This window comes from Hyperoodon ampullatus, assembly GCF_949752795.1.
Source record: "Hyperoodon ampullatus genome assembly, chromosome: 14".
Classification (NCBI taxonomy): Eukaryota; Metazoa; Chordata; class Mammalia; order Artiodactyla; family Ziphiidae; genus Hyperoodon; species Hyperoodon ampullatus.
The window spans coordinates 52870112-52895245 of NC_136927.1; the positions used below are offsets into that span (position 1 = coordinate 52870112).

The 25134-nt window shown below is 46.0% G+C and overlaps 1 protein-coding gene across 1 annotated transcript; it reads right to left on the bottom strand.

Moving 5' to 3' along the window:
* Nucleotides 1-205: 205 nt before the first annotated feature.
* On the bottom strand, nucleotides 206-2651 carry TRIM56 (tripartite motif containing 56; the record flags this gene model as incomplete). The annotated part of the gene is made up of 2 exons (XM_079720272.1): nucleotides 206-2474; nucleotides 2584-2651. The coding sequence occupies 2 exons, from the start codon at nucleotides 2649-2651 to the stop codon at nucleotides 206-208; spliced, it is 2337 nt and encodes a 778-aa protein (XP_079576398.1).
* Nucleotides 2652-25134: the final 22483 nt, after the last annotated feature.

Genomic DNA, 25134 nt, shown 5'->3' on the forward strand with positions numbered 1-25134 from the left:
TTCTGAGGGTTAGGGCCATGCCACCCCCCCTTGGTCCCTATTCCTGCGCACCTGAAGAGCGGTTTCGCACTTCACCTTGAAAAGTTGCCAACCCCTGCTCTCTGGGAAAATGCCCTCGGCCACCACATCCCTCAGGCCACCCTGCTTCCCTTCTCTCTACCCCCCCAGTCCCCCCACCCCGAAGTGTCTCCCCAGCCCCAGCCCTTTAACTGTCAGGAGGGCGGACCCGAAAGACATGGATGGTCCCATTACTGAGGGACACAACCAGGTACCTGCCATCCACCATGGTGGTCACCCGGGGCTTTTCCAGGCCGTGATAGGCCGTCAGGAAGTCACCGAGCAGCGACCCCTTCGGATCGAGGATCACCACCTTGTTGACCTCTCGAAGGGTCAGAAAGATGTAGCCCTTCTTATCTACGGACACGGAGCCCGGCTGGCAGCCGTGCAGGCCTGGCCCCCGGTACTCCCCAATCACCTGGCCCAGCCCGTCACAGACCACCAAGCTATTCTGCTGCCAGTCTGACCCCACGAAACTGCCCTGGGGGCTTGTGGTCAGGAACACCAGTGCCCGCAGGCCCCGGCTGGCCTTGCCCCCAGGGATAAACCGGGTGGCCAGGCTGCCTTCCATGTTGTACACCTCCACATGGCCTGACACGCTGACAGCCACCCGGTCCCCGCTCGGCATGGCGGCCACGGCGTGGCTGGCCTGGCAGAGGCTCAGTGCCCGGCGCCACTGCACCTCGCCGTTGGGGCGGATGAGATAGAGCCGAGCACCAGCCGAGAAGGCGACGGCGTCCTGCAGGGTGGCCACGCTGCATGGGGAGCAGCCCTCAGGGACGGGCACCGCGCCCTTGTAGTCGCCATTGAGGGAGAAGCGCTTCAGGGCCCTGTTCTGCTCATCTGCCACCAGGATCTCCCGGGAGCCAAAGGGACAGAGCCCAGTGATCCGGGGAGACCGCTTGTCCCCCGGCATCCGCGTGGGGAAGCTGCAGAAAAAGATGGGCCTGGGGAGGAGGCCAGAGCCTTCCAGGTTTGGCCCAGGTGCTGGGCTGGGCTCCCGAGAAATGGACTTGAGCCTGCCTTTGAATTTCCTCTTCTTGTTGGATCTGCCACCCCTTGGGGACTGGGCTCCTCCATCTTCCTGGGGTGTCTGGGCTCTGCCCTCTTTCGGGGTCTGGGCTCCATCTTCTTGGGGAGTCTCGGCTCTCTCCGCCTTTAGGGTCTGGGCTCCATCTTCTTGGGGTGTCTGCACGCTGTCCTGCTTTGGGGTCTGGGCTCCATCCCTGCTCTGGGGCTGGGTTTCATCGCCTCCCTGGCTTCTCACTCCGTCTTTCCCGCTGTCCTTCTGGGGCTGCTGCTCCTCAAAGGAGAGTCTTAGCAGCTGGCGGTTCTTGTCCAGGAGTCCAGGATGGAGCTCCAGCTGGGGCAGCAGACAGGGGGCTGACCCAGGCATCCAGGGACAACGCTGCAGCTGCTGAAGCCTTTGGGCAATCGCCCCCTCCAGCGAGAGTATCTCGGCCTCCCGACCCAGGCTGAGCACGCGACGGGCAAAGGCGGCCGCCTCCCTGGCCACCTGTGCACGGCTCGCCAGCTCCCCCAGCCTCTCCCGAGCAGCCTCTTCGGCAGCCTCCACGTGGGCCCGTAGCTGCCCCAGCACCTCCTGCTTCTGGGCCAGGAGGGCCCGGAGGACCCCCTCGGCTGCCTCTTCCACCTGCGTGCCCACCTTGGCTGCCTGCTCCCGCAGACAGGCCAAGGCTTCCTCTTCCGCCAGCCGGGTGGCTTCCAGCTTGGCCAGGTTGTTGTCCATGCCCGCCAGTAGCCCCTCGAGGCCTGGCCTCCGGGCACGCACAGCCTCGGCCAGGGGCAGGCAGGGGTGGTCCAGGTGGGGGTCCAGGCGACACTCCCGGCACAGCAGCTGGGAGCAGGGCTGGCAAAGGAAGCGCAGGGACTCCCCCGGGTGCTGGGGACACTGGGCCGCCTGGCGCTCCCGGGCCTCCTCGTCGTACCACCCTGCCCTGTAGCCCACCAGGTCCACCACTCGGTGGCTGTGGGTCTGCCGAGTGCAGCGGTGCCCATCGGCACAGGCCTGGCACAAGTCGTCGGCGCAGTCCAGGCACCGGGCTGTGGCTGGCCCCCCAGCGCTGGCGCCCCCCATCAGCGGGCACAGTGCACAGGCCGGCTTCCCTGCGCGCAGGTCTCCACCGGCTCGGGCCTTCACCAAATCTAGGAGCCCGTTGACAAAGAAGTTGGTCTTGAAGGCAGCCACGCCCGTGGGCGGCACAGGCACGGACTCGCGGCACTCAGGGCATCGGAGGTGGCTGCCCTCGGCCAACTGGGCCAGGCAGTCCTGGCAGTAGGTATGCAGGCAGGGCAACGTTTTGGGCACCCGAAGCTGCTCCAGGCAGATTTTACAGGCTAGGAAGTCGCTGCTCAGGGCCTCCAGCAGGGAGGGCGAGGAGCCCTGGGAAACCATTCTGCAAGCGAGGGGTCGGGGTCAGAGGACAGAGGGCACCTCCGCGGTGGCCCCCACCTGCCCTCTCGACTCTACCCCATCCTCAAGCCCCACCAGGTCTGGAGTCTCACCTGAATGGCCAGGAATTTTCTTCTGGTCTCTTGAGATAAAGAGCCGCCTCCCTCCTCCCTGCAGACATTCAGCAAATGTGAAAAAGTAAAGGCCGCTTTTGCATGTCAGGCCCTGCGAGATATGACAACACCAAGAAGCACAGCCTTAGAGACCTGCTGGTGTAATGATGGGTGCCCCCGACTGACAGGCCTTGTGGCACATGGGGTGAGAGTCTGGTGTGAATAGATCCTGGGGGTCCTGCTGGGGGTGGGTTGCCAGGTGAGGGGAGGGCAGAGAGGACCAGCTGAGGGTGTGGGTGGGCAGTCGTGCCTTGACTCCTGGAGGGTGGAGGAGTATGAGGGGCCCCAATTCCTGGGGCCCCAATTCCCGGGACCCCAATTCCCACAGCCTCGTACACCTGCCTCCTAGGCCCTGGCAGCGGCATCACGGGTTGTGAGGGCCCCTCTTCCTGCCTCGACTGTCCTGAAATGAACAGGCAGAAGGATGCCCGAGAGGAAGGCGCTGCCTCGCTCTTTTCCTTCCAGTTCCTCAAACTCAGGGTCACCGCGTAGCCTTTGCCCCATCTCCTCCAGCCCTTTTCTTTCAGCCTTTCCTGCTGCAAGAGGCCTCCTGCTTTCCTAGAAGCCTCTGGAGGGTAGGAGTCACATGAGGATCAGCTGTGAGTGCCCCCAGCTCCCTGCACAATGGCTGTGAAATACTTGATAAAGAAACTTGGGGGATTTCCCCCAAGCTTCCAGAAAGCAGGGGCTGGGAGGAGAGCTCAGAGAGTGGGAGGGTGTCTTCCCCAGGAAGTCTCAGATCTCTGGCCCCGCGGGGGAAGCCTCCCCTCTCCTCCCCTCTCCTCCCGCCTTCTGGGTCCCTCTCCCCACTCCCTTCCCCTTCCTCCCGCTCTCCCCCTTCCCCCACCCCCTCCCCCTCCAGTTCAGCTGTCCCTTCAACTGCCCTCCAAGCCCCTCTCCTTACCTAGCCGGGGCTCCAGGACCCGGAGTGGGGGCCCCCCGAGGCCCTGGCGCTGCTGTTGCTGGGCTCCTGAAAGAGAAACAAAACTGAAACTAATTGTACTTCTGCAACTTCCGTCCCAGGCCCGGGACACCGACTTGTACAGCCGCAGGCCCCGCCTTCCTCCCTACCCTGCCTGGAGCTCTTCCTCGGGGGCCTCCTCCACCAGCAGGGCACAGCCCCCGCCAGCAGGCTCCAGGGCTCCGGGGGCCAGGACAGCTTTGGCGGCTGGAGTTGCCGAGGTTGGCTTGTCAGTTTGAGCCTGAGGATTCGCTCAGCCTGCTAAGTGTGTTTGTCGCAAAGGCAGGGCAGATGCCTGAGGATGCGTCCTCTGAGGGAAGAAATTAGAGATCACAGGTGATTCGGAGACGTAGGGTAACTAGAGCCCCGTCCTCAGGCCAGGGCTCCAGTGCTGCTGCATATCTGCCAATCCAGTCTTAGGTGAGGCCCTTCGTACTATAAATCTCTGCTGAGATATGGGAGGGGCTGTGGGAACCAGATAAGGGGCCTCGAACTGAGGAGTCAGCAAAGGCTTCCTGGAGGAGGTGTCGCTTGAGATGAGTCAGAAGAGTGCATGGGGGTTAGGAATCACCTGAGAAGAACGCAGGGAAAGGCATTCTAGGAACCGGGAACAGCAAGTCCGAGGGCTCAGAGGAATGAAATACCACGACTCTGCTGGGGGGATCCAAGTAATTCAGGATGGTTTGTGGGAAAGGGACATGTGAGTGGTAGCAGATGAGGTTACAGAGGGAGAGGCAACGGCCAGATCACAGAGGGCCTTATGTTCTACATGAAGGGGTCTGAGTTTTATCCAAAAAGCCAAAAGAAACCATTGAAGGGTATTTCCCCCAACATCTTCTGAAAAATTTGAAGCACAAAGGAGTTGAGAGGATTGGAACGAACACTCCTGTACCTACCCCTTAGATTCTACAGTTAACATCTTGCTGTAGTTGATTCGTCACACAGCTACCCATGTATGCATCCCTTTATCCACAGTGATGGGATTTCTGGAGGAAACAGAACCGGTGAGAGCTCACTCTGGCAGCGGCCAAGAGAATAGAGGGGGGGGGGCCTGACCATGGGTCCAGGTGAAAAGTGGAGGGGTCTGAGCTGGCACAGCGCCACTAGGGGCAGAGAGGAGAGTGGAGGATGGGAGCCTCACGTGTGAGCAGCTGCTACAGGTGAAAGAAGCCGTGGGTCTTGTGTCTGTCCCTGTGGAGGGAGGTGCCGGAAGGAGGGTAGGAAGTCCTTCAGGTTCTGCAGGTCTGGAGGTCAGGACGGAGAGCTTGGCTGCTGATAACCAGGCTTATGACTTTTCTAGAGTTTTGCAGTGTATCTTTGGTTTTGATGAAGTCACCCAACAGTGTCCAAGGTGAGAAGAGCAGGGCCGAGATGGCACTATGTGAAACATAGACATTTAAGAGCAAGTTGGGGAAGAGCTGAGGCGTGATGGAGGCTGAGAGGTACTTCCAGAGAGATAGATTGAAATCCAAGCAAGAGTAGGTCCCAGGAGCCAGGGGTGGAGAATGCTGTACTTCCAGAAGGAGGAGGTGGTCAGCGCAGTTGAATGCTGCAGACCCGACGGTCAGCCAAGATGAGCACAGAAAAATGTATTGGCACATGTGTGTCTCTAAGTGTGTGCACACATCTGCGCATGTGTAAGGCTCCGTGTATGTTTGTCTATGCGTATCCAAGGATGATTTTCTGGATGCCTACTGCAGTCAGACAGCATGCCATGTGCTGTACAATAGACAAAGATCAACAAGATAGGTTCCCCACCCACGGGCAGTTTATAATCACATAGGAGAGGTGAGATCTGTACACGTTGCCATAGGAAACAGACAAATGTCATATTAAGATGTCAAAGTAATCATCACAGTGGCTTCCTTTTCCTGGGCATTTACCATGAGCTTGGCATGGGGTGCTGTAAACATAACCTGATTTAATCCTCACAGTAATGTCGTAAGATAGGTACCATTCTTGCCCCATTTTATAGATGAGGAAACTGAGTTATAGAGAGAATAAATCACCCAAGGTCACATAAAGTGCTACAGCAACACAGAGGGAAAGTCTGATTTCTCCTGGAATGGTGGTGTTGTGGTGGTGTGGGAATCAGAAAGGCCACATGAAAGGGGTGGCATCACAATGCCTGCCCTACCCCGCCTCCCCAAACATTGAACAACTGCTTAAAGTGCCTACAGTGTGGCAGGCCCCAGGGAGGCAGTTTCTCCTCCCTGAGAACAGGCTTCCAAGGCAAGGGATAACTCAGCTACAACCAAGTGGTAAGTGTTACCATGGAGACCCGGGGAGGAGGAGGAGTTCCTGCCAGATGCTGGGGGTTCCTCAAGATGCCCCTCCTGCTGGGTGTTCTGATACCGCTGGAGTGCAGGCAGGTGGAGGGAAGTGGCAGGAGATGGGAACGGGCAGGCAGAACAAACTTCAAAATTTCCTGTTGAGAATCCTGTAAGGCCTTAAGGTAACGGGGAGCCATTATAGAATATTTATTAGGCAAGTTTGGACTTTGTTGTGCAGGTACTTGGGGGTGGGGGGCAAGCAAAGGTATTTAATCTTAATTTATACAAATAAGCATAATTTAAAATAAAGTTTGAAACACTCATCATCATTGTAACAAAATAACTTTTTTCCTATGTGTATTTCCTTTGGTCTCTGTCCACATGAGTATGTTTTACACAATTCTATATATATATGTATATATATATATATTTGTACATATTTGACATATTGTATTTATACTATGCACATACTTTTTGTCTACTTGTCGATGTGCCTTTCAGGACTGGGAAATGCTCCTAAAGTATTTTGTTGATTCTCTCCCCCTCCGTTTTCTCTGTTTCCCTGTCTGGAACTTCCATCATTCAGAGCTTGCCTCTCCTGGATGGTCCTCTGATTTTATCTTTTCTCTTATTTTTCATTTCTTTCTCTTTTTGTACTGCTTTCTGGGAGATTTCTCAACTTGAACTTTCAATCCTTGTGTTTTTTCAAATCTGCTGTCCCAATGTTAATTTATGAGTTCCTTTTTTTTTGTACCCTATTTGTACCAGTATCTTCTTACCTCTCTGAGGATATAAACGATAGTGTTGTTATTGTTGTTGTTGGTGGTGGTGGTGGTGGTGTGTGTGTGTGTGTGTGAGTTTTCTTCATCTTGCACGATATCTGTTACCTCCAAGTTATGGTTTCCTTCCTCCCTCCTTCCCTCCCTTCATTCCTCTTTAGATGACTGTAGTATTTATTGTTTTATATTTTATTTTGTTTATTTTTGAAATTGTTTTATATTTTGAAATTAGCTTTCTGAGGTATAATTTACATGCAATGAAAATCACCAATTTAAATGTAGAGCTGGGCTTCCCTGGTGGCGCAGTGGTTAAGAATCCACCTGCTGGGCTTCCCTGGTGGTGCAGTGGTTAAGAATCCGCCCGCCAATGCAGGGAACACGGGTTCGAGCCCTAATCCGGGAAGATCCCACATGCTGCAGAGCAACTAAGCCCATGTGCCACAACTACTGAGCCTGCGCTCTAGAGCCCACAAGCCACAACTACTGAGCCCACATGCCACAACTACTGAAGCCCGCATGCCTACAGCCCGTGCTCCACAACAAGAGAAGCCACTGCAATGAGAAGCCCACGCACCGCAACGAAGAGCAGCCCCTGCTCGCCGCAACTAGAGAAAGCCCGTGTGCTGCAATGAAGACCCAATGCAGCCAAAAATAATAAACAAAATAAATAAATTTATTTTAAAAATAATAAATGTAGAGCTCAATGAGTTTTGACAATGTATATAGTCAAGTAATTACCAACATAATCATGTTATACAGTAGTACAATATAAAAATAAGGGAATTGACATTGGCACAATACTGTGAACTCAACTACAGACCTTATTCAGATTTCACCAGTTTTTACATGCACTCAAGTGTGTGTGTGTGTTTTGTATAGTTCTATGCAATTTTATCACATGTATGACCACCATGCGACCACCACCATAATCAAGATACAGAACTGTCCCGTAAATACAAAGAAACTCTGTTCCTTCTTTATTGCCTTATCTTGTGTTAAAAATATTTGTATTACATTAATTCCACTGTTTCTATGTTTTAAAACTCATTTCTTAGTGATTGCTCTAGGGACTATAATACGCATCTTTAACTTATGAGAAACTATTTCAGGTTAATATTGACTTAAATCCAATAAAATATAGCCACATAGCTCTATTTCCTCCCCTTCTTTATTCTATTTTTGTCAAATCTATTATATCTACATATGTTAAAAACCCAACAATACAGCCTTATAATAATTGTTTAAACAATTTCATTTTTAAAAGACATTAAGGGAAGGAAAGATACAGATCAGTGTTTTGTATTTACCCACAAGTTTACCATTTCCCATATTCTTCCTTCCTGCGACTTAAACCTACCATTTGGGGTCCTTCCTTTTCAATGTGAAGGACTTCGTTCTGTAAAATAGTTCGGCTAGCAACAATCTCTGTTTGTATTTATCTGGGAATGTCTTATATTTTGGCTTTAATTTAAATTTTTTTTAAAATAAGAAATTTATTTAAACAATGTGCTTGACTCAAAGAGAAAACTACCTTTCCTTAAAAGTAACGTATCACTACTTAAAGACATATTACCATACAAGTAACAGCTACATACTAAAAAAAAAAAAAGTTTCAAAATTGCCCTAGATTTTATAATGACAAATGAAAAACATTGAAATTCGCCAAACAAGATATGAAGGATTTATTTTGTTGTTGTTACTGTTTTTTGTTAAACAGCAAGAGCTAATAACTTTTTGGAATAAGAAGATGGGCGTTAATGAGCCTGTTCCTAACAAAGAAAGGAGGTATTTTCACAGAAACGGTATTTTTCCTGACTTCACCTCCATTTGATGTTGATGAAAATACATCATTGACCATTTAGCTAAAAAAAAAAAAAAAGCAAGAGGCTTGTGCACATGTCCCAGTCATTTCATATACAATGAAGGAATGGGGAGGGAAAAATGAAAGAATAGAAAAAATTATTCAGGATGTCGTGGGGCGAAATGACAGTTTTCCAACTGAGAACACGTTGCTGGCTTGTGGAAACAGAATTCTGGACCAAAGTGGCAGGTTCTCTTTTTAATGGGTACTTCCCGTCTGCTCTAGGAAGCCGTCAATTGTATCTTTGCCCTCCAGTTTCAACTATGCAGGAGTGTCTGTTTCATTGGTTGGCTGCCCATCAGATCAGAATCTGATCTGCCTCACTGACCCACCTTGTCATTCAAAATAGGCTTTCAGGGATTCCCTGGTGGCGCAGTGGTTGAGAGTCCGCCTGCCGATGCAGGGGACACGGGTTCGTGCCCCGGTCCGGGAAGATCCCACATGCCGTGGAGCGGCTAGGCCCGTGAGCCATGGCCGCTGAGCCTGCGTGTCCGGAGCCTGTGCTCCACAACGGGAGAGGCCACAACAGTGAGAGGCCCGCGTACGGAAAAAAAAAAAAAAGGCTTTCATTAGTCTACTAAGTGGTATATGCCTCAGTCTTCAACTACCTTCACATTAACATCAACACTGTTCTCGAGCTGGACCATCATAGCCAGTAGTAATGACGTCTCCTTAGCTTCTGCTTTTACAAAAGAGATACCAGAGCCCCACCAAATGGGCCCACAAGCAGTGCCAGAAGTGGCTGAAGAAGTCGTGTTCATTTTCTGGGGGGAGTATAGTTGCTTTACAATGTTGTGTTAGTTTCTGCTGTACAGCAAAGTGAATCAGTTTTACGTATACATATATCCACTCTTTTTTAGATTCTATTCCCATATAGACCATTACAGAGTACTGAGTAGAGTTCCCTGTGCTCTACAGTCGGTCCTTATCAGTTATCTATTTTATATATAGTAGCATGTATATGTCAATCCCAATCTCCCATTTTGCCCCTCCCCCCAAACCCCCTGGTAACCATAAGTTTGTTTTCTACATCTGTAACTCTATTTCTGTTTTGTAGATAAGTTCATTTGTACCCCTTTTTAAGATTCCACATATAAGCGATATCACATCATATTTGTCTTTCTCTGTCTGACTTGCTTCACTCAGTACAACAATCTCTAGGTCCATCCGCTTTGCTACAAATGGCATTATATTGTAGTTTTTTATGGCTGAGTAGTATTCCATTGTATATATGTGCCACATCCTCTTCATCCATTCCTCTGTCGATGGGCATTTAGGTTGCTTCCATGTCCTGGCTATTGTTAATAGTGTTGCAATGAACATTGGGGTGCATGTATCTTTTCGAATTATGGTTTTCTCTGGATATATGCCCAGGAGTGGGATTGCTGGGTCATATGGTAGTTCTATTTTTAGTTTTTAAGGAACCTCCATACTGTTCTCCATAGTGGCTGTACCAATTTACATTCCCACCGACAGTGTAGGAGGATTCGTGCTCTTTTTTTTTTTTTTTTTGCGGTACGCGGGCCTCTCACTGTTGTGGCCTCTCCCGTTGTGGAGCACAGGCTCCGGACGCGCAGGCTCAGCGGCCATGGCTCACGGGCCCAGCCGCTCCGCAGCATGTGGGATCCTCCCGGACCGGGGCACGAACCCGGATCCCCTGCATCGGCAGGCGGACTCTCAACCACTGCACCCCCAGGGAAGCCCTCGTGTTCATTTTTTTTTTTTTTTTTTAGTTTCTGCTTTATAACAAAGTGAATCAGTCATACATATACATCTGTTCCCACATCCCCTCCCTCATGCATCTCCCTCCCTCCCACCCTCCCCATCCCACCCCTCCAGGCGGTCACAAAGCACCGAGCTGATCTCCCTGTGCTCTGCGGCTGCTTCCCACTATCTATCTACCTTACGTTTGGTAGTGTATATATGTCCATGTCTCTCTTTCCCTTTGTCACAGCTTACCCTTCCCCTTCCCCATATCCTCAAGTCCATTCTCAAGTAGGTCTGTGTCTTTATTCCCGTTTTACCCCTAGGTTCTTCATGACATTTTTTTTTTTTTAAATTCCATATATATGTGTTAGCATACGGTATTTGTCTTTCTCTTTCTGACTTACTTCACTCTGTATGACAGACTCTAGGTCTATCCACCTCATTACAAATAGCTCAGTTTCGTTTCTTTTTATGGCTGAGTAATATTCCATTGTATATATGTGCCACATCTTCTTTATCCATTCATCCGATGATGGACACTTAGGTTGTTTCCAGCTCCGGGCTATTGTGAATAGAGCTGCAATGAACATTTTGGTACATGTCTCTTTTTGAATTATGGTTTTCTCAGGGTATATGCCTAGTAGTGGGATTGCTGGGTCATATGGTAGTTCTATTTTTAGTTTTTTAAGGAACCTCCATACTGTTCTCCATAGTGGCTGTACCAATTCACATTCCCACCAGCAGTGCAAGAGTGTTCCCTTTTCTCCACACCCTCTCCAGCATTTATTGTTTCTAGATTTCTTGATGATGGCCATTCTGACTGGTGTGAGATGATATCTCATTGTAGTTTTGATTTGCATTTCTCTAATGATTAATGATGTTGAGCATTCTTTCATGTGTTTGTTGGCAGTCTGTATATCTTCTTTGGAGAAATGCCTATTTAAGTCTTCTGCCCATTTTTGGATTGGGTTGTTTGTTTTTTTGCTATTGAGCTGCATGAGCTGTTTATAAATTTTGGAGATTAATCCTTTGTCAGTTGCTTCATTTGCAAATATTTTCTCCCATTCTGAGGGTTGTCTTTTGGTCTTGTTTATGGTTTCCTTTGCTGTGCAAAAGCTTTGAAGTTTCATTAGGTCCCATTTGTTTATCTTTGTTTTTATTTCCACTTCTCTAGGAGGTGGGTGCAAAAGGATCTTGCTGTGATTTATGTCATAGAGTGTTCTACCTATGTTTTCCTCTAAGAGTTTGATAGTTTCTGGCCTTACATTTAGGTCTTTAATCCATTTTGAGCTTATTTTTGTGTATGGTGTTAGGGAATGATCTAATCTCATACTTTTACATGTCCCTGTCCAGTTTTCCCAGCACCACTTATTGAAGAGGCTGTCCTTTCTCCACTGTACATTCCTGCCTCCTTTATCAAAGATAAGTTGGCCATATGTGCGTGGGTTTATCTCTGGGCTTTCTATCCTGATCCATTGATCTATCTTTCTGTTTTTATGCCAGTACCACACTGTCTTAATTACTGTAGCTTTGTAGTATAGTCTGAAGTCAGGCAGCCTGATTCCTCCAGCTCCGTTTTTCGTTCTCAAGATTGCTTTGGCTATTCGGGGTCTTTTGTTTTTCCAAACAAATTTTGAAATTTTTTGTTCTACTTCTGTGAAAAATGCCAGTGGTAGTTTGATAGGGATTGCATTGAATCTGTAGATTGCTTTGGGTAGTAGAGTCATTTTCACAATATTGATTCTTCCAATCCAGGAGCATGGTATATCTCTCCATCTATTTATATCATCTTTAATTTCTTTCATCAGTGTCTTATAATTTTCTGCATACAGGTCTTTTGTCTCCTTAGGTAGGTTTATTCCTAGATATTTTATTCTTTTTGTTGCAATGGTAAATGGGAGTGTTTTCTTGATTTCATTTTCAGATTTTTCATCATTAGTGTACAGGAATGCCAGAGATTTCTGTGCATTAATTTTGTATCCTGCTACTTTACCAAATTCATTGATTAGCTCTAGTAGTTTTTCGGTAGCATCTTTAGGATTCTCTATGTATAGTATCATGTCATCTGCAAACAGTGACAGCTTTACTTCTTCTTTTCCAATTTGGATTCCTTTTATTTCCTTTTCTTCTCTGATTGCTGTGGCTAAAACTTCCAAAACTATGTTGAATAAGAGTGGTGAGAGTGGGCAGCCTTGTCTTGTTCCTGATCTTAGTGGAAATGGTTTCAGTTTTTCACCATTGAGGACAATGTTGGCTGTGGGTTTGTCATATATGGCCTTTATTATGTTGAGGAAAGTTCCCTCTATGCCTACTTTCTGCAGGGTTTTTATCATAAATGGGTGTTGAATTTTGTCGAAAGCTTTCTCTGCATCTATTGAGATGATCATATGGTTTTTCTCCTTCAACTTGTTAATATGGTGTATCACATTGATTGATTTGCGTATATTGAAGAATCCTTGCATTCCTGGAATAAACCCCACTTGATCATGGTGTATGATCCTTTTAATGTGCTGTTGGATTCTGTTTGCTAGTATTTTGTTGAGGATTTTTGCATCTATGTTCATCAGTGATATTGGCCTGTAGTTTTCTTTCTTTGTGACATCCTTGCCTGGTTTTGGTATCAAGGTGATGGTGGCCTCGTAGAATGAGTTTGGGAGTGTTCCTTCCTCTGATATTGTTTGGAAGAGTTTGAGAAGGATGGGTGTTAGCTCTTCTCTAAATGTTTGATAGAATTCGCCTGTGAAGCCATCTGGTCCTGGGCTTTTGTTTGATGGAAGATTTTTAATCACAGTTTCAATTTCAGTGCTTGTGATTGGTCTATTCATATTTTCTATTTCTTCCTGAGTCAGTCTTGGTAGGTTGTGCATTTCTAAGAATTTGTCCATTTCTTCCAGGTTGTCCATTTTATTGGCATAGAGTTGCTTATAGTAATCTCTCATGATCTTTTGTATTTCTGCAGTGTCAGTTGTTACTTCTCCTTTTTCATTTCTAATTCTACTGATTTGAGTCTTCTCCCTTCTTTTCTTGATGAGTCTGGCTAATGGTTTGTCAATTTTGTTTATCTTCTCAAAGAACCAGCTTTTAGTTTGGTTGATCTTTGCTATCGTTTCCTTCATTTCTTTTTCATTTATTTCTGATCTGATCTTTATGATTTCTTTCCTTCTGCTAACTTTGGGGGTTTTTTGTTCTTCTTTCTCTAATTGCTTTAGGTGCAGGGTCAGGTTGTTTACTCGAGATGTTTCCTGTTTCTTAAGGTGGGATTGTATTGCTATAAACTTCCCCCTTAGAACTGCTTTTGCTGCGTCCCATAGGTTTTGGGTCGTCGTGTCTCCATTGTCATTTGTTTCTAGGTATTTTTTAATTTCCTCTTTGATTTCTTCAGTGATCACTTCGTTATTGAGTAGTGTATTGTTTAGCCTCCATGTGTTTGTATTTTTTACAGATCTTTTCCTGTAATTGATGTCTAGTCTCATAGCATTGTGGTCGGAAAAGATACTTGATACAATTTCAATTTTCTTAAATTTACCAAGGCTTGATTTGTGACCCAAGATATGATCTATCCTGGAGAATGTTCCATGAGCACTTGAGAAAAATGTGTATTGTGTTGTTTTTGGATGGAATGTCCTATAAATATCAACTAAGTCCATCTTGTTTAATGTATCATTTAAAGCTTGTGTTTCCTTATTTATTTTCATTTTGGATGATCTGTCCATTGGTGAAAGTGGGGTGTTAAAGTCCCCTACTATGATTGTGTTACTGTCGATTTCCCCTTTTATGGCTGTTAGTATTTGCCTTATGTATTGAGGTGCTCCTATGTTGGGTGCATAAATATTTACAATTGTTATATCTTCTTCTTGGATCGATCCCTTTATTGTTATGTAGTGTCCTTCTTTGTCTCTTCTAATAGTCTTTATTTTAAAGTCTATTTTGTCTGATATAAGAATTGCTACTCCAGCTTTCTTTTGATTTCCATTTGCATGGAATATCTTTTTCCATCCCCTTACTTTCAATCTGTATGTGTCTCTAGGTCTGAAGTGGGTCTCTTGTAGACAGCATATATATGGGTCTTGTTTTTGTATCCATTCAGCCACTCTGTGTCTTTTGGTGGGAGCATTTAGTCCATTTACATTTAAGGTAATTATTGATATGTATGTTCCTATTCCCATTTCCTTAATGGCTTTGGGTTCGTTATTGTAGGTATAGTCCTTCTGTTGTGTTTCTTGCCTAGAGAAGTTCCTTTAGCATTTGTTGTAAAGCTGGTTTGGTGGTGCTGAACTCTCTCAGCTTTTGCTTGTCTGTAAAGGTTTTAATTTCTCCATCAAATCTGAATGAGATCCTTGCTGGGTAGAGTAATCTTGGTTGCAGGTTTCTCTCCTTCATCACTTTAATTATGTCCTGCCACTCCCTTCTGGCTTGTAGAGTTTCTGCTGAGAGATCAGCTGTTAACCTGATGGGGATTCCCTTGTGTGTTATTTGTTGTTTTTCCCTTGCTGCTTTTAATATGATTTCTTTGTGTTTAATTTTTGACAGTTTGATTAATATGTGTCTTGGCGTATTTCTTCTTGGATTTATTCTGTATGGGACTCTCTGTGCCTCCTGGACTTGATTAACTATTTCCTTTCCCATATTAGGGAAGTTTTCAACTATAATCTCTTCAAATATTTTCTCAGTCCCTTTCTTTTTCTCTTCTTCTTCTGGAACCCCTATAATTCGAATGTTGGTGCGTTTAATGTTGTCCCAGAGGTCTCTGAGACTGTCCTCTGTTCTTTTCATTCTTTTTTCTTTATTTTTCTCTGCATCAGTTATTTCCACTATTTTATCTTCCACCTCACTTATCCGTTCTTCTGCCTCAGTTATTCTGCTATTGATCCCATCTAGAGTATTTTTCATTTCATTTATTGTGTTTTTAATCGATGCTTGATTCATCTTTAGTTCTTCTAGGTCCTTGTTAACTGTTTCTTGCATATTGTCTATTCTATTTCCAAGATTTTGGATCTGGGAAATAGAATCTTGGATCAGCTTTACTATCATTATTCTGAATTCTTTTTCAGGTAGACTGCCTATTACCTCTTCATTTGTTAGGTCTGGTAGGTTTTTATCTTGCTCCTTCACCTGCTGTGTGTTTTTCTGCTTTCTCATTTTGCTTATGTTACTGTGTTTGGGGTCTCCTTTTTGCAGGCTGCAGATTCGTAGTTCCCGTTGTTTTTGGTGTCTGTCCCCCGTGGCTAAGGTTGTTTCAGTAGGTTGTGTAGGCTTCCTGGTGGGGGGGACTAATGCCTGTGTTCTGGTGGTTGAAGCTCGATCTTGTCTTTCTGGTGGACAGGTCCACGTCTGGTGGTGTGTTTTGGGGTGCCTGTGGCCTTATTATGTTTTTAGGTATCCTCTCTGCTAATGGGTGGGGTTGTGTTCCTGCCTTGCTAGTTGCTTGGCATAGGGTGACCAGCCCTGTAGCTTGCTGGTCGTTGACTGAAGCTGGGTGCTGGTGTTGAGATGGAGATCCCTGGGAGATTTTCGCTGCTTGATATTATGTGGAGCTGGGAGGTCTCTTGTGGACCCGTGTCCTGAAGTTGGCTCTCCCACTTCAGAGGCACAGCACTAACTCCTGGCTGCAGCACCAAGAGCCTTTCATCCACCCGGCTCAGAATAACAGTGAGAAAAAGTAGAAAGAAATAATTAGTAGAAGAAAGAAAGAGAGATTGAAAGAAAGGAAGAAGGGAAGTAAGGAAGGAAGGAAGTAAGAAAGAAAGAAAGGAGGGAGGGAGGAAGGATGGAAAGAAAGGAAAGAAAGGAGGGAGGGAGGGAGGAATGAAAGCAAAAGGAAGAGTGAATGGAAGAAGAGAGGGAGGGAGGGAGGAAGGAAAGAAAGAAAGAAAGACAGGAGGGAGGGAGGGAGGGAGGAAGGAAAGAAAAAGAAAGTGGAAAGAAGAAGGGTGGGAGGGAGGGAGGGATGGAGGAAAGAAAAAGAAAGAAGGAAAGGAGGAGCGGAGGGAGGGAGGGAGGAAGGGAAGGGAGAAAAAAAGAAAGAGCAGGTAAAGTAAAATAGAATAAAGTATGAAATATAGTAGTTATTAAAATTAAAAAGCAATTATTGAAAAAAAACACGGACCGAAAGAACCCTGGGACATATGGTGGAAGCAAAGCTATACAGAGAGAATCTTACACAGAAGATTACACATACACATTCACAAAAAGAGAGCAGGGGGAAAAATCAAAAATCTTGCTCTCCAAGTCCACCTCCTCGATTTGGGATAATTCGTTGTAAAAAGAGGAAAAGGGCGAAAAGTCTGAAATCTTGCTAAGTCCACCTCCTTAATTTGAGATAATTCGTTGTAAAAAGAGGAAAAAAAAAGGGGGGGGGAAGTCTTAAATCTTGTCCTCAAGGTCCACTTCCTCAATTTGGGATGATTCGCTGTCCATTCATGCACTCCACAGACGCAGGGCACATCAAATGGACCGTGGAGCTTTAATCCGCTGCCTCGGAGGCTGCACAGAGAGATTTCCCTGTCTCTGCTCTCACAGCTCCCGGGTCTCAGCCTTGGACCTGGCCCCGCCTCTGCGCGTAGGTCGCCGGAGGGCGTCCGTTCTTCGCTCAGACAGGACGGGTTTAAAGGAGCCGCTGATTCGGGGGCTCTGGCTCACTCAGGCAGAGGGGAGGGAGGGGAATGCCCTCTCCTCGCGCACCAGGCAACAAAAGGGAAAAAAGTCTCTTGCCTCTCCGGTAGCTCCAGACCCTTTCCCCGGACTCCCTCCGGGCTAGCACTAACCCCTTCAGGCTCTCTTCCTGCCGCCAGCCCCAGTCCTCTCCCTGCGCTCCGACTGAAAGCCGATACCCGAGCCTCAGCTCCCAGCCCCGCCCGCCCTGGCGGCCGAGCAGACAAGTCTCTCGGGCTGGTGTGTGCCTGAGGGCACCGATCCTCTGTGCCAAAATCTCTCTGCTTTGCCCTCCACACCCCTGTTGCTGTGCTCTCCTCCGCTACTCCGAAGCTTTCCCCCTCCGCCACCTGCAGTCTCCGCCCTCGAAGGGGCTTGTAGTGTGTAGAAACCTTCCCTCCTTCACGGCTCCCTCCCACTGGTGCAGGTCCCGTCCATATCCTATTGTCTCTGTTTATTCTTTTTTTCTTTTGACCTACCCAGGTATGTGGGGAGTTTCTTGCCTTTTGGGGGGTCTGAGGTCTTCTGTCAGCGTTCAGTAGGTGTTCTGTTGGAGTTGTTCCACGTGTAGATGAATTTCTGATGTATCTGTGGGGAGGAAGGTGATCTCCGCGTCTTACTCTTCCGCCATCTTCCTCCCTCCCTCGTGTTCATTTTTGAAGAATATTTTTTTCCTGCCTCGTTCTCTCTCTCTCCATCTTCCGGGTTCTGCATTATATGTACATTGCTGTGCTTGACATTGTCCCACAGTCTCTGAGGCTCTTTTCATTCTTCTTCACTTCTTTTTCTCTCTATTCCTTGGATTGGATTTTTATTCATCTATCTTCGAGTTACCTGAGTCTTTCTTCTGCTGTCCCAAATTTGCACTTGAGCCCTTCCGATGAATTTTTCATTCCAGTTATTTTACTTTTCAACCACAGAATTTCCGTTTGTTTCTCTCTCTCTCTCTTTTAATCTACTAAGATTTAGGGGGTCATGGTCATCATATTTCCCTTTAATTCTTTGCAAATATTCTTAATAGCTACTTTGAAGTATCCGTCTGCTACATGCAACCTCTGGGCCTGCTTAGACCAGTTCCTGTTGACTACTCTTCTCCCGAGTATGGGTCACACTTTCCTGCTTCTCCAGCGAATCTTGGAGTATTTGGTGCTGAGGGTTGTTGCTGATGCTGCTGTTTAGTAACTAGACTCGCCTTAAGCTGTGGATTTCGTTTCTCCATGGTGTGAGGTCACTGACATCTCCACTTGGTTTTTCTCTTCTTATTTTTTAGTCTGACTTTGGGAATCTCCCCATGTCTGATTAGCTTAGTTGTTTGTCAGTCAATGATTTGGGCAAAGGTTGTGCCCAAATACCTGGAGCCCTTAAGGGCTCCACCCTCTGCCAAGTGACCTGTGTGTGACCTGTGTGTGGGCTGGGGGAAACATCTGGGGTTCAGCTATACTCACATCTCCCCAGGCTTTTACTTTCTGCTGGGTTCCCTCAGTTTTCCAGAGGAAACCAACATGCGAGTCTCACAGGATACTTAGCATATTTACATCCCAGACAAGTATCATTAAAAAGAACCATTACATTCTGGATGTAGTTATGCTGCAAAATAATTTAAGATGAAATTATTGGATAATAGTCACTTAAAAGTAAAATTATAGAGCCAGACCCAGCCTGGGGCCCTGGCATTTGTGTTCCTGCCATCCAGTGGAGCCGACAACGTGGGCTGGATGTCTACTTTAGGTCTCTTTGTATCCTAAACCCATTAGGCTGAAAGTGTCCACTTTCGCTGAGAAGCATGACTGAAACTTATCTCTTGCTCCAGTGGAATCATACCTCCAGCTGTCCAGGCAAGTCTGGTTGCAGTCTCTAAATTCCTGCTCACCTTCTGTATGTAAAGCTGCCAGCTCAGTTGTGATTTTCTTGTTGGTGGGAGTCTGGGATTCAGTCAGTCTTATAGCAACTGAAGTTGCTCTGAGTCACTCAAAATCCATCTGGTCACTGATCAGCCAGCCCTCGTTGCCCAGCACAAAAGACCCCAGGATCAGATGCCCAGTGACAGCAAAATCTGCCTTGCAACCCAGGTTGATAGTGGGTTCCTTTTACCTTTTACATTCCTTGACTTCGCTGACATTTTTTAAATCTTTTTTTAAGGTCCCCGCCTCTCAGTGGTAAGGAGGACCACTCCTTGATAGTAAGAACCTTATAAAGTGTTGGGAATTCTCTGAGACAGAACTTCACTTCCACTTACAGGCACTGCACGTGACGTGTGTGAAGGGACTTTTTTTTTTTTTTTTTTTTTTTTTTTTTTTGCGGCACGCGGGCCTCTCACTGTTGTGGCCTCTCCCGTTGCGGAGCACTGGCTCCGGACTCACAGGCTCAGCGGCCATGGCTCACGGGTCCAGCCGCTCAGTGGCATGTGGGATCCTCCTGGACCGGGGCACGAACCCGTGTCCCCTGCATCGGCAGGCGGACTCCCAACCACTGAGCCACCAGGGAAGCCCCCTTAAAGGGACTTTTTTGGTCTTGATCCTAGACTCAGGAGAAAAGAGCAAATAATAGAGATTTTAAAGGTCCAAACGAAGATTCCTTTAGAAAATTTCCAAATAAAAGGTAAATTTCTCATCTTAGTTTGCGTAATACCCTATGCTTGAAGAGGTTGACACACGTACACTTCTTGCGGCACCTATGTAAATAATCAGGCCGAAATTAATGGACGCCTCTCTGGCAACTCAAACTGTTGATCACTCCTTCCTCAAAACTTGCTCCTCCCTCGGCTGCTCCTCCTCCTTCTTCTGGGACCACTTCCCTCCAAGTCAGCGGGCTTCCCATCCTCTGCAGCTTTCAGCCCAAGCAAGCCCTAGACTCTCCGCCCCGTCCGTTCTGAGCTGTCTTTCCCAGCCAGGCCCACCAGGGGGAGCTCTATCCCTGCTGAAGCGGACTATGTACTGGGACATGGTCCATTGCCAAGCGGTGGGTACAAACAACCTCTCCTTGTTTCTGGGCTTTGGGGGTGCCTGTCAGCCTGTGGGCCACCCTTGCCAATCATCAGAGGCCCTGTGCCCCTTTATTCTTATACACGCCCTTCCTGCAACCTCCCTCTTATACTAGAATATCTCTCTCAAAGATTCTCCTCCACAGGGTCTCAGGTGCAGAATCTAAAGGAACAACAAAAATTCCATTAATCAACATAAATGACATTTTAATAATTATAATTAATACAAAAATACATAATGAACAAAATATCAGAATTTTAAGTCAAGACAGGATCAGTACTACTGATTTTTTCCCTTGGCCTCAGGCTTCAATCTGGCTCAGCCTGGCACTGATGGGTTTCACCCCCTGCCAATTAGTCAAGGACGTGGCTTTCTGCATTTGCCTCTCTCCTGCAGCATCACCTGTCTTCTCTACCCTGGATCCTCCTTTAGCATATTTCCAGTCTTAAAACGAAAGAAAACCAGTCCCCTGCCTGACTTCACACGCCCTATCATTCCTGTCTTGTTTTCCTTTTTCTCTTGAACTGACTATAATTGGGCTTTTGTTCTCAACACTCCCCGGGAAGCGGCCCTGGTCAAGGTCACCAACGATCTTCGCCTCATCTGTGCTCCTCTTACTCTGCGTCTGGCAGAGGAGATCCACCCTCCTTGAAACTCTTTCCTCCTGGCGTGTTGGTCTCCCGGCTCTCCTGGCTTTCTTCCTACCTCCCTGCCCACGCCTTCTCTGGGTTCTCCTATCCTCCTGACCCTAAACATCAGAGGCACTTACTCACGACTGACCGTTCCCTCACACTGCCCAGGGCAGAAGGGAGAAGCAAAAGAGTCGTAAATCCCAATGTTTAAAGCCTTTTAATGGTTGGCACAACCATTCAAGAGATTTAGACAAATAACTGTCACTCACCATTCCAAGTGTAGGAAGGAGGTAAGATCCAGGAGAAATACCTGGTGGAAACACGAGCATTGGGGAATGCTTGTTCCCATCAGTGGAATCAATGTGACTTCTTGTGATGTTGTGATTTAGAATAAGAAATTGGATCTTCATCCACAGTTCCTGGCACAGAGCTCCTAAAATCCTTGGAATTTCCTAAGTGATGAGAGCCTTAAAGGTGTCTTGTTAGGTTAATGAGACGACTTTTGGACCCCACCTAAGATTTGGGACTGGTTGCCTGGAGAACCAACCAGGTGGTTAAAGGGTTGGAACTTTCAGTGGACCCCCCTGACCTCCAGGGAGGGGAAAGGGGCTGGAGGTTGAATCACCTGTCCATGGCCAGTGATTTAATCAATTATGCCTGTGTAATGGAGCCTCCATAAAAATCCCAAAGGACATGGTTTGGGGAGCTTCCAGGTTGGTGAACCAGAACTCTTCCACGTGCTGCTGTGCCAGCATCAAACTGCATGGGGACAGGAGCTCCTTGGTTTGGGAACATGCCCTACATATCTCTTCATTTGGCTATTGATTCATATGGTTTAATATTCTTTGTAATAAACTGGTAATCTATTGAGTAAATAAGTTTTCTGGGTTCCGTGAGCCACTCTAGCAAATTAATTGAACCTAAGGAGGAGGTCATGGGAACCTCTGATTTATAGCCTGTTGATCACAAATATAGATAGCAGCCTGGACTTGGGATTGGCATCTGAAGTGCAGGGCAGTCTTGTAGGACTGACCCCTTTACCTGCGGAATCTGACGCTGTCTTCAGGTAGACAGTGTCAAAATTGAGTTGAATAGTAAGACACACAGTTGGTGTCAAAGAATTGGTTGTTGATGTGGGGAAAACCCAACACACACACATAGGATGTTGATGATCAGAACACTTACCCCCTTACAGAGAAAAAGTTTAAACCCCCTTGAGAGACTTTTAAAAAGTCCCGAATAAAAGGTGGAATATACTGTCATCATGGATATGATGACTTAGCACTGCAAAGATGACAGTTCTCCCCAAACTAATCTATTAAACGCAATCCTAAATTTATATGGCAGAATAAAGTCCTTACATAGTTAAGAAAATGTTGAAAAGGAGGACTCACTCTACTAGTTTAAAAAATATTTTATAAAACCAAAGTAATAAAACAAAACAAAAACAAAAACACCAAAACCACACTGATACTTGTGCTGGCACAGATAAATGAGACTATGGAACAGAAGTGAGAGCTCAGAATCAGATCTGTGTGAATGCAGCTACCTGGCATATGGAAGAGGTACCACCACAAATTGATAGGGGAAAATGACCTGTTGGTAGATGCTGCTGGGAACACGGTCTCACCATACGGAGCAAAAATCAAGTTGGTTTCTTTTTTTTTTTTTTTTGCGGTACGTGGGCCTCTCACTGTTGTGGCCTCTCCCGTCGCGGAGCACAGGCTCCGGACGCGCAGGCCCAGCGGCCATGGCCCACGGGCCCAGCCGCTCCGCGGCATGCGGGATCTTCCCAGACCGGGGCACGAACCCGCGTCTCCTGCATCAGCAGGCGGACTCTCAACCACTGCGCCACCAGGGAAGCCCTCAAGTTGGTTTCTATGCTCAGCTGAACAACGGTACCCCAAAGATGTCCACATCCTAATCTGCAGAACCTGTGAGTATGTTACTTTACATGGCAAATGGGATTTTGTAGAGGTGATTAAGTAGAGGTTGCAAAAGGGGGAGATTATCTTGAATTATCCAGGTAGGTCCAATCTAATCACATAAATCCTTCAAAGTGGAAAACCTTATCTGTGGTCAGAGGGAGAGAAGCATCACATCATTTTTTTTTTTTTTAATCAAGGAAGGAGCCACAGGCCAAAGAATGCAGGTGGCCATTAGAAATTGGAAAATGCAAGGAAATAGATTCTCCCTAGAACCTCCAGAAGAGAACAGGCCTGCTAACACCTAGGCTTTAGCCCCACAAAACTCATTTTGGACTTCTGACCTCCAGAACTGTAAAATAATAAATTTGCATTTTTTAAATTGGAGTATAATTGCTTTACAATGTTGTGTTAGTTTCTGCTGTACAACGAAGTGAATCAGCTATATGTATACATATATCTCCCCCCTCTTGGACCTCCCTCCCCCCCATCCCACCCCATCTAGGTCATCACAGAGCACAGAGCTGAGCTCCCTGTGCTGTACAGCAGGTTCCCACTAGCTATCTATTTTACACATGGTAGTGTATTTATGTCAAACCTAATCTCCCAAATCATCCCACCCTCCCCTTCCCCTGCTGTGTCCACACGTCCATTCTCTACATCTATGTCTCTATTCCTGCCCTGGAACTATGTTCACCTGTACCATTTTTCTAGATTCCACATACATGTGTTAATATACGATATTTGTTTTTCTCTTTCTGGCTTACTTCACTCTATATGACAGACTCTAGGTTCATCCACATCCCTACAAATGACTCAGTTTCATTCATTTTATGGCTGAGTAATATTCCATCGTATATCTGTACCACACCTTCTTTGTCCATTCATCTGTCAGTAGACACTTCGGTTGTTTCCATGTCCTGGCTATTGTAAATAGTGTTGCAATGAACATTGGGGTACATATGTCTTTTTGAATTATGGTTTTCTCAGGGTATATCCCCAGTAGTGGGATTGCTGGGTCACATGGTAGTTTTATTTTTAGTTTTTTAAGGAACCTCCATATTGTTCTCCATAGTGGCTGTATCAATTTACATTCCTACCAACAGTGTAAGAGGGTTCCCTTTTCTCCACATCCTCTCCAGCATTTATTGTTTGTAGATTTTTTGATGATGGCCATTCTGAGCAATGTGAAGTGATACCTCATTGTAGTTTTGATTTGCATTTCTCTAATAATTAGTGATGGTGAGCATCTTCTCATGTGCCTCTTGACCATCTGTATGTTTTCTTTGGAGAAATGTCTATTTAGGTCTTCTGCCCATTTTTGGATTGGGTTGTTTGTGTTTTTGATATTGAGCTGCATGAGCTGTTTGTATATTTTGGAGATTAATCCTTTGTCCGTTGCTTTGTTTGCAAATATTTTCTCCCATTCTGAGGATTGTCTTTTTGTCTAGTTTATGGCTTCCTTTGCTGTGCAAAAGCTTTTAAGTTTAATTATGTCCCATTTGTTTATTTTTGTTTTTATTCTCATTACTCTAGGAGGTGGGTCAAAAAAGATCTAGCTGTGATTTATGTCAAAGAGAGTTTTTCCTCTAAAAGTTTTATAGTGTCAGGTCTTACATTTAGGTCTTTAACCCATTTTGAGTTTATTTTTGTGTATGGTGTTAGGTGGTGTTCTAATTTCATTCTTTTACATGTAGCTGTCCAGTTTTCCTAGCACCACTTACTGAAGAGACTGTCTTTTCTCCATTGTATGTTCTTGCCTCCTTACATAGATTAGGTGACCATAGGTGCATGGATCTATCTCTGGGCTTTATATCCTGTACTATTGATCTATATTTCTGTTTTTGTGCCAATACCATACTGTCTTGATTACTGTAGCTTTGTAGTATAGTCTGAAGTTGGGGAGCCTGATTCCTTCAGCTCTGTTTTTCTTTCTCAAGATTGCTTTGGCTATTCATGGTCTTATGTGTTTCCAAACAAATTGTAAAATCTTTTATTCTAATTCTGTGAAAAATGCCATTGGTAATTTGATAGGGATTGCATTGAATCTGTAAATTGCTTTGGGTAGTATAGTCATTTTCACAATATTGATTCTTCCCATCCAAGAACATGGTATATCTCTCCATCTGTTTGTGTCATCTTTGATTTCTTTCATCAGTGTTTTATAATTTTCTGGGTACAGATCTTTTGCCTCCTTAGGCAGGTTCATTCCTAGGTATTCTATTCTTTTTGCTGTGATGGTAAATGGGATTGTTTCCTTAATTTCTCTTTGTAATCTTTTGTTGTTAGTGTATGGGAATACAAGAGATTTCTGTGCATTAATTTTGTATCCTGAAACTTTACCAAATTTATTGATTAGCTCTAGTAGTTTTCTGGTGGCATCTTTAGGATTTTCTATGTATAATATCATGTCATCTGCAAACAGTGACAGTTTTACTTCTTCTTTTCCAATTTGTATTCCTTTTCTTTATCTTCTTCTTCTATTGCTGTGGCTAGGACTTCCAAAACTGTGTTGAATAATAGCGGTGAGATTGGACATCCTTGTCTTGTTCCTGATCTTAGAGGAAATGCTTCCAGTTTTTCACCATTGGGAATGATGTTTGCTGTGGGTTAGTCATAAATGGCCTTTATTATGTTGGGGTAGGTTCCATCTGTGCCCACTTTGTAGAGAGTGTTGAATTTTGTCAGAAGCTTTTTCTGCATCTATTGAGATGATCGCAT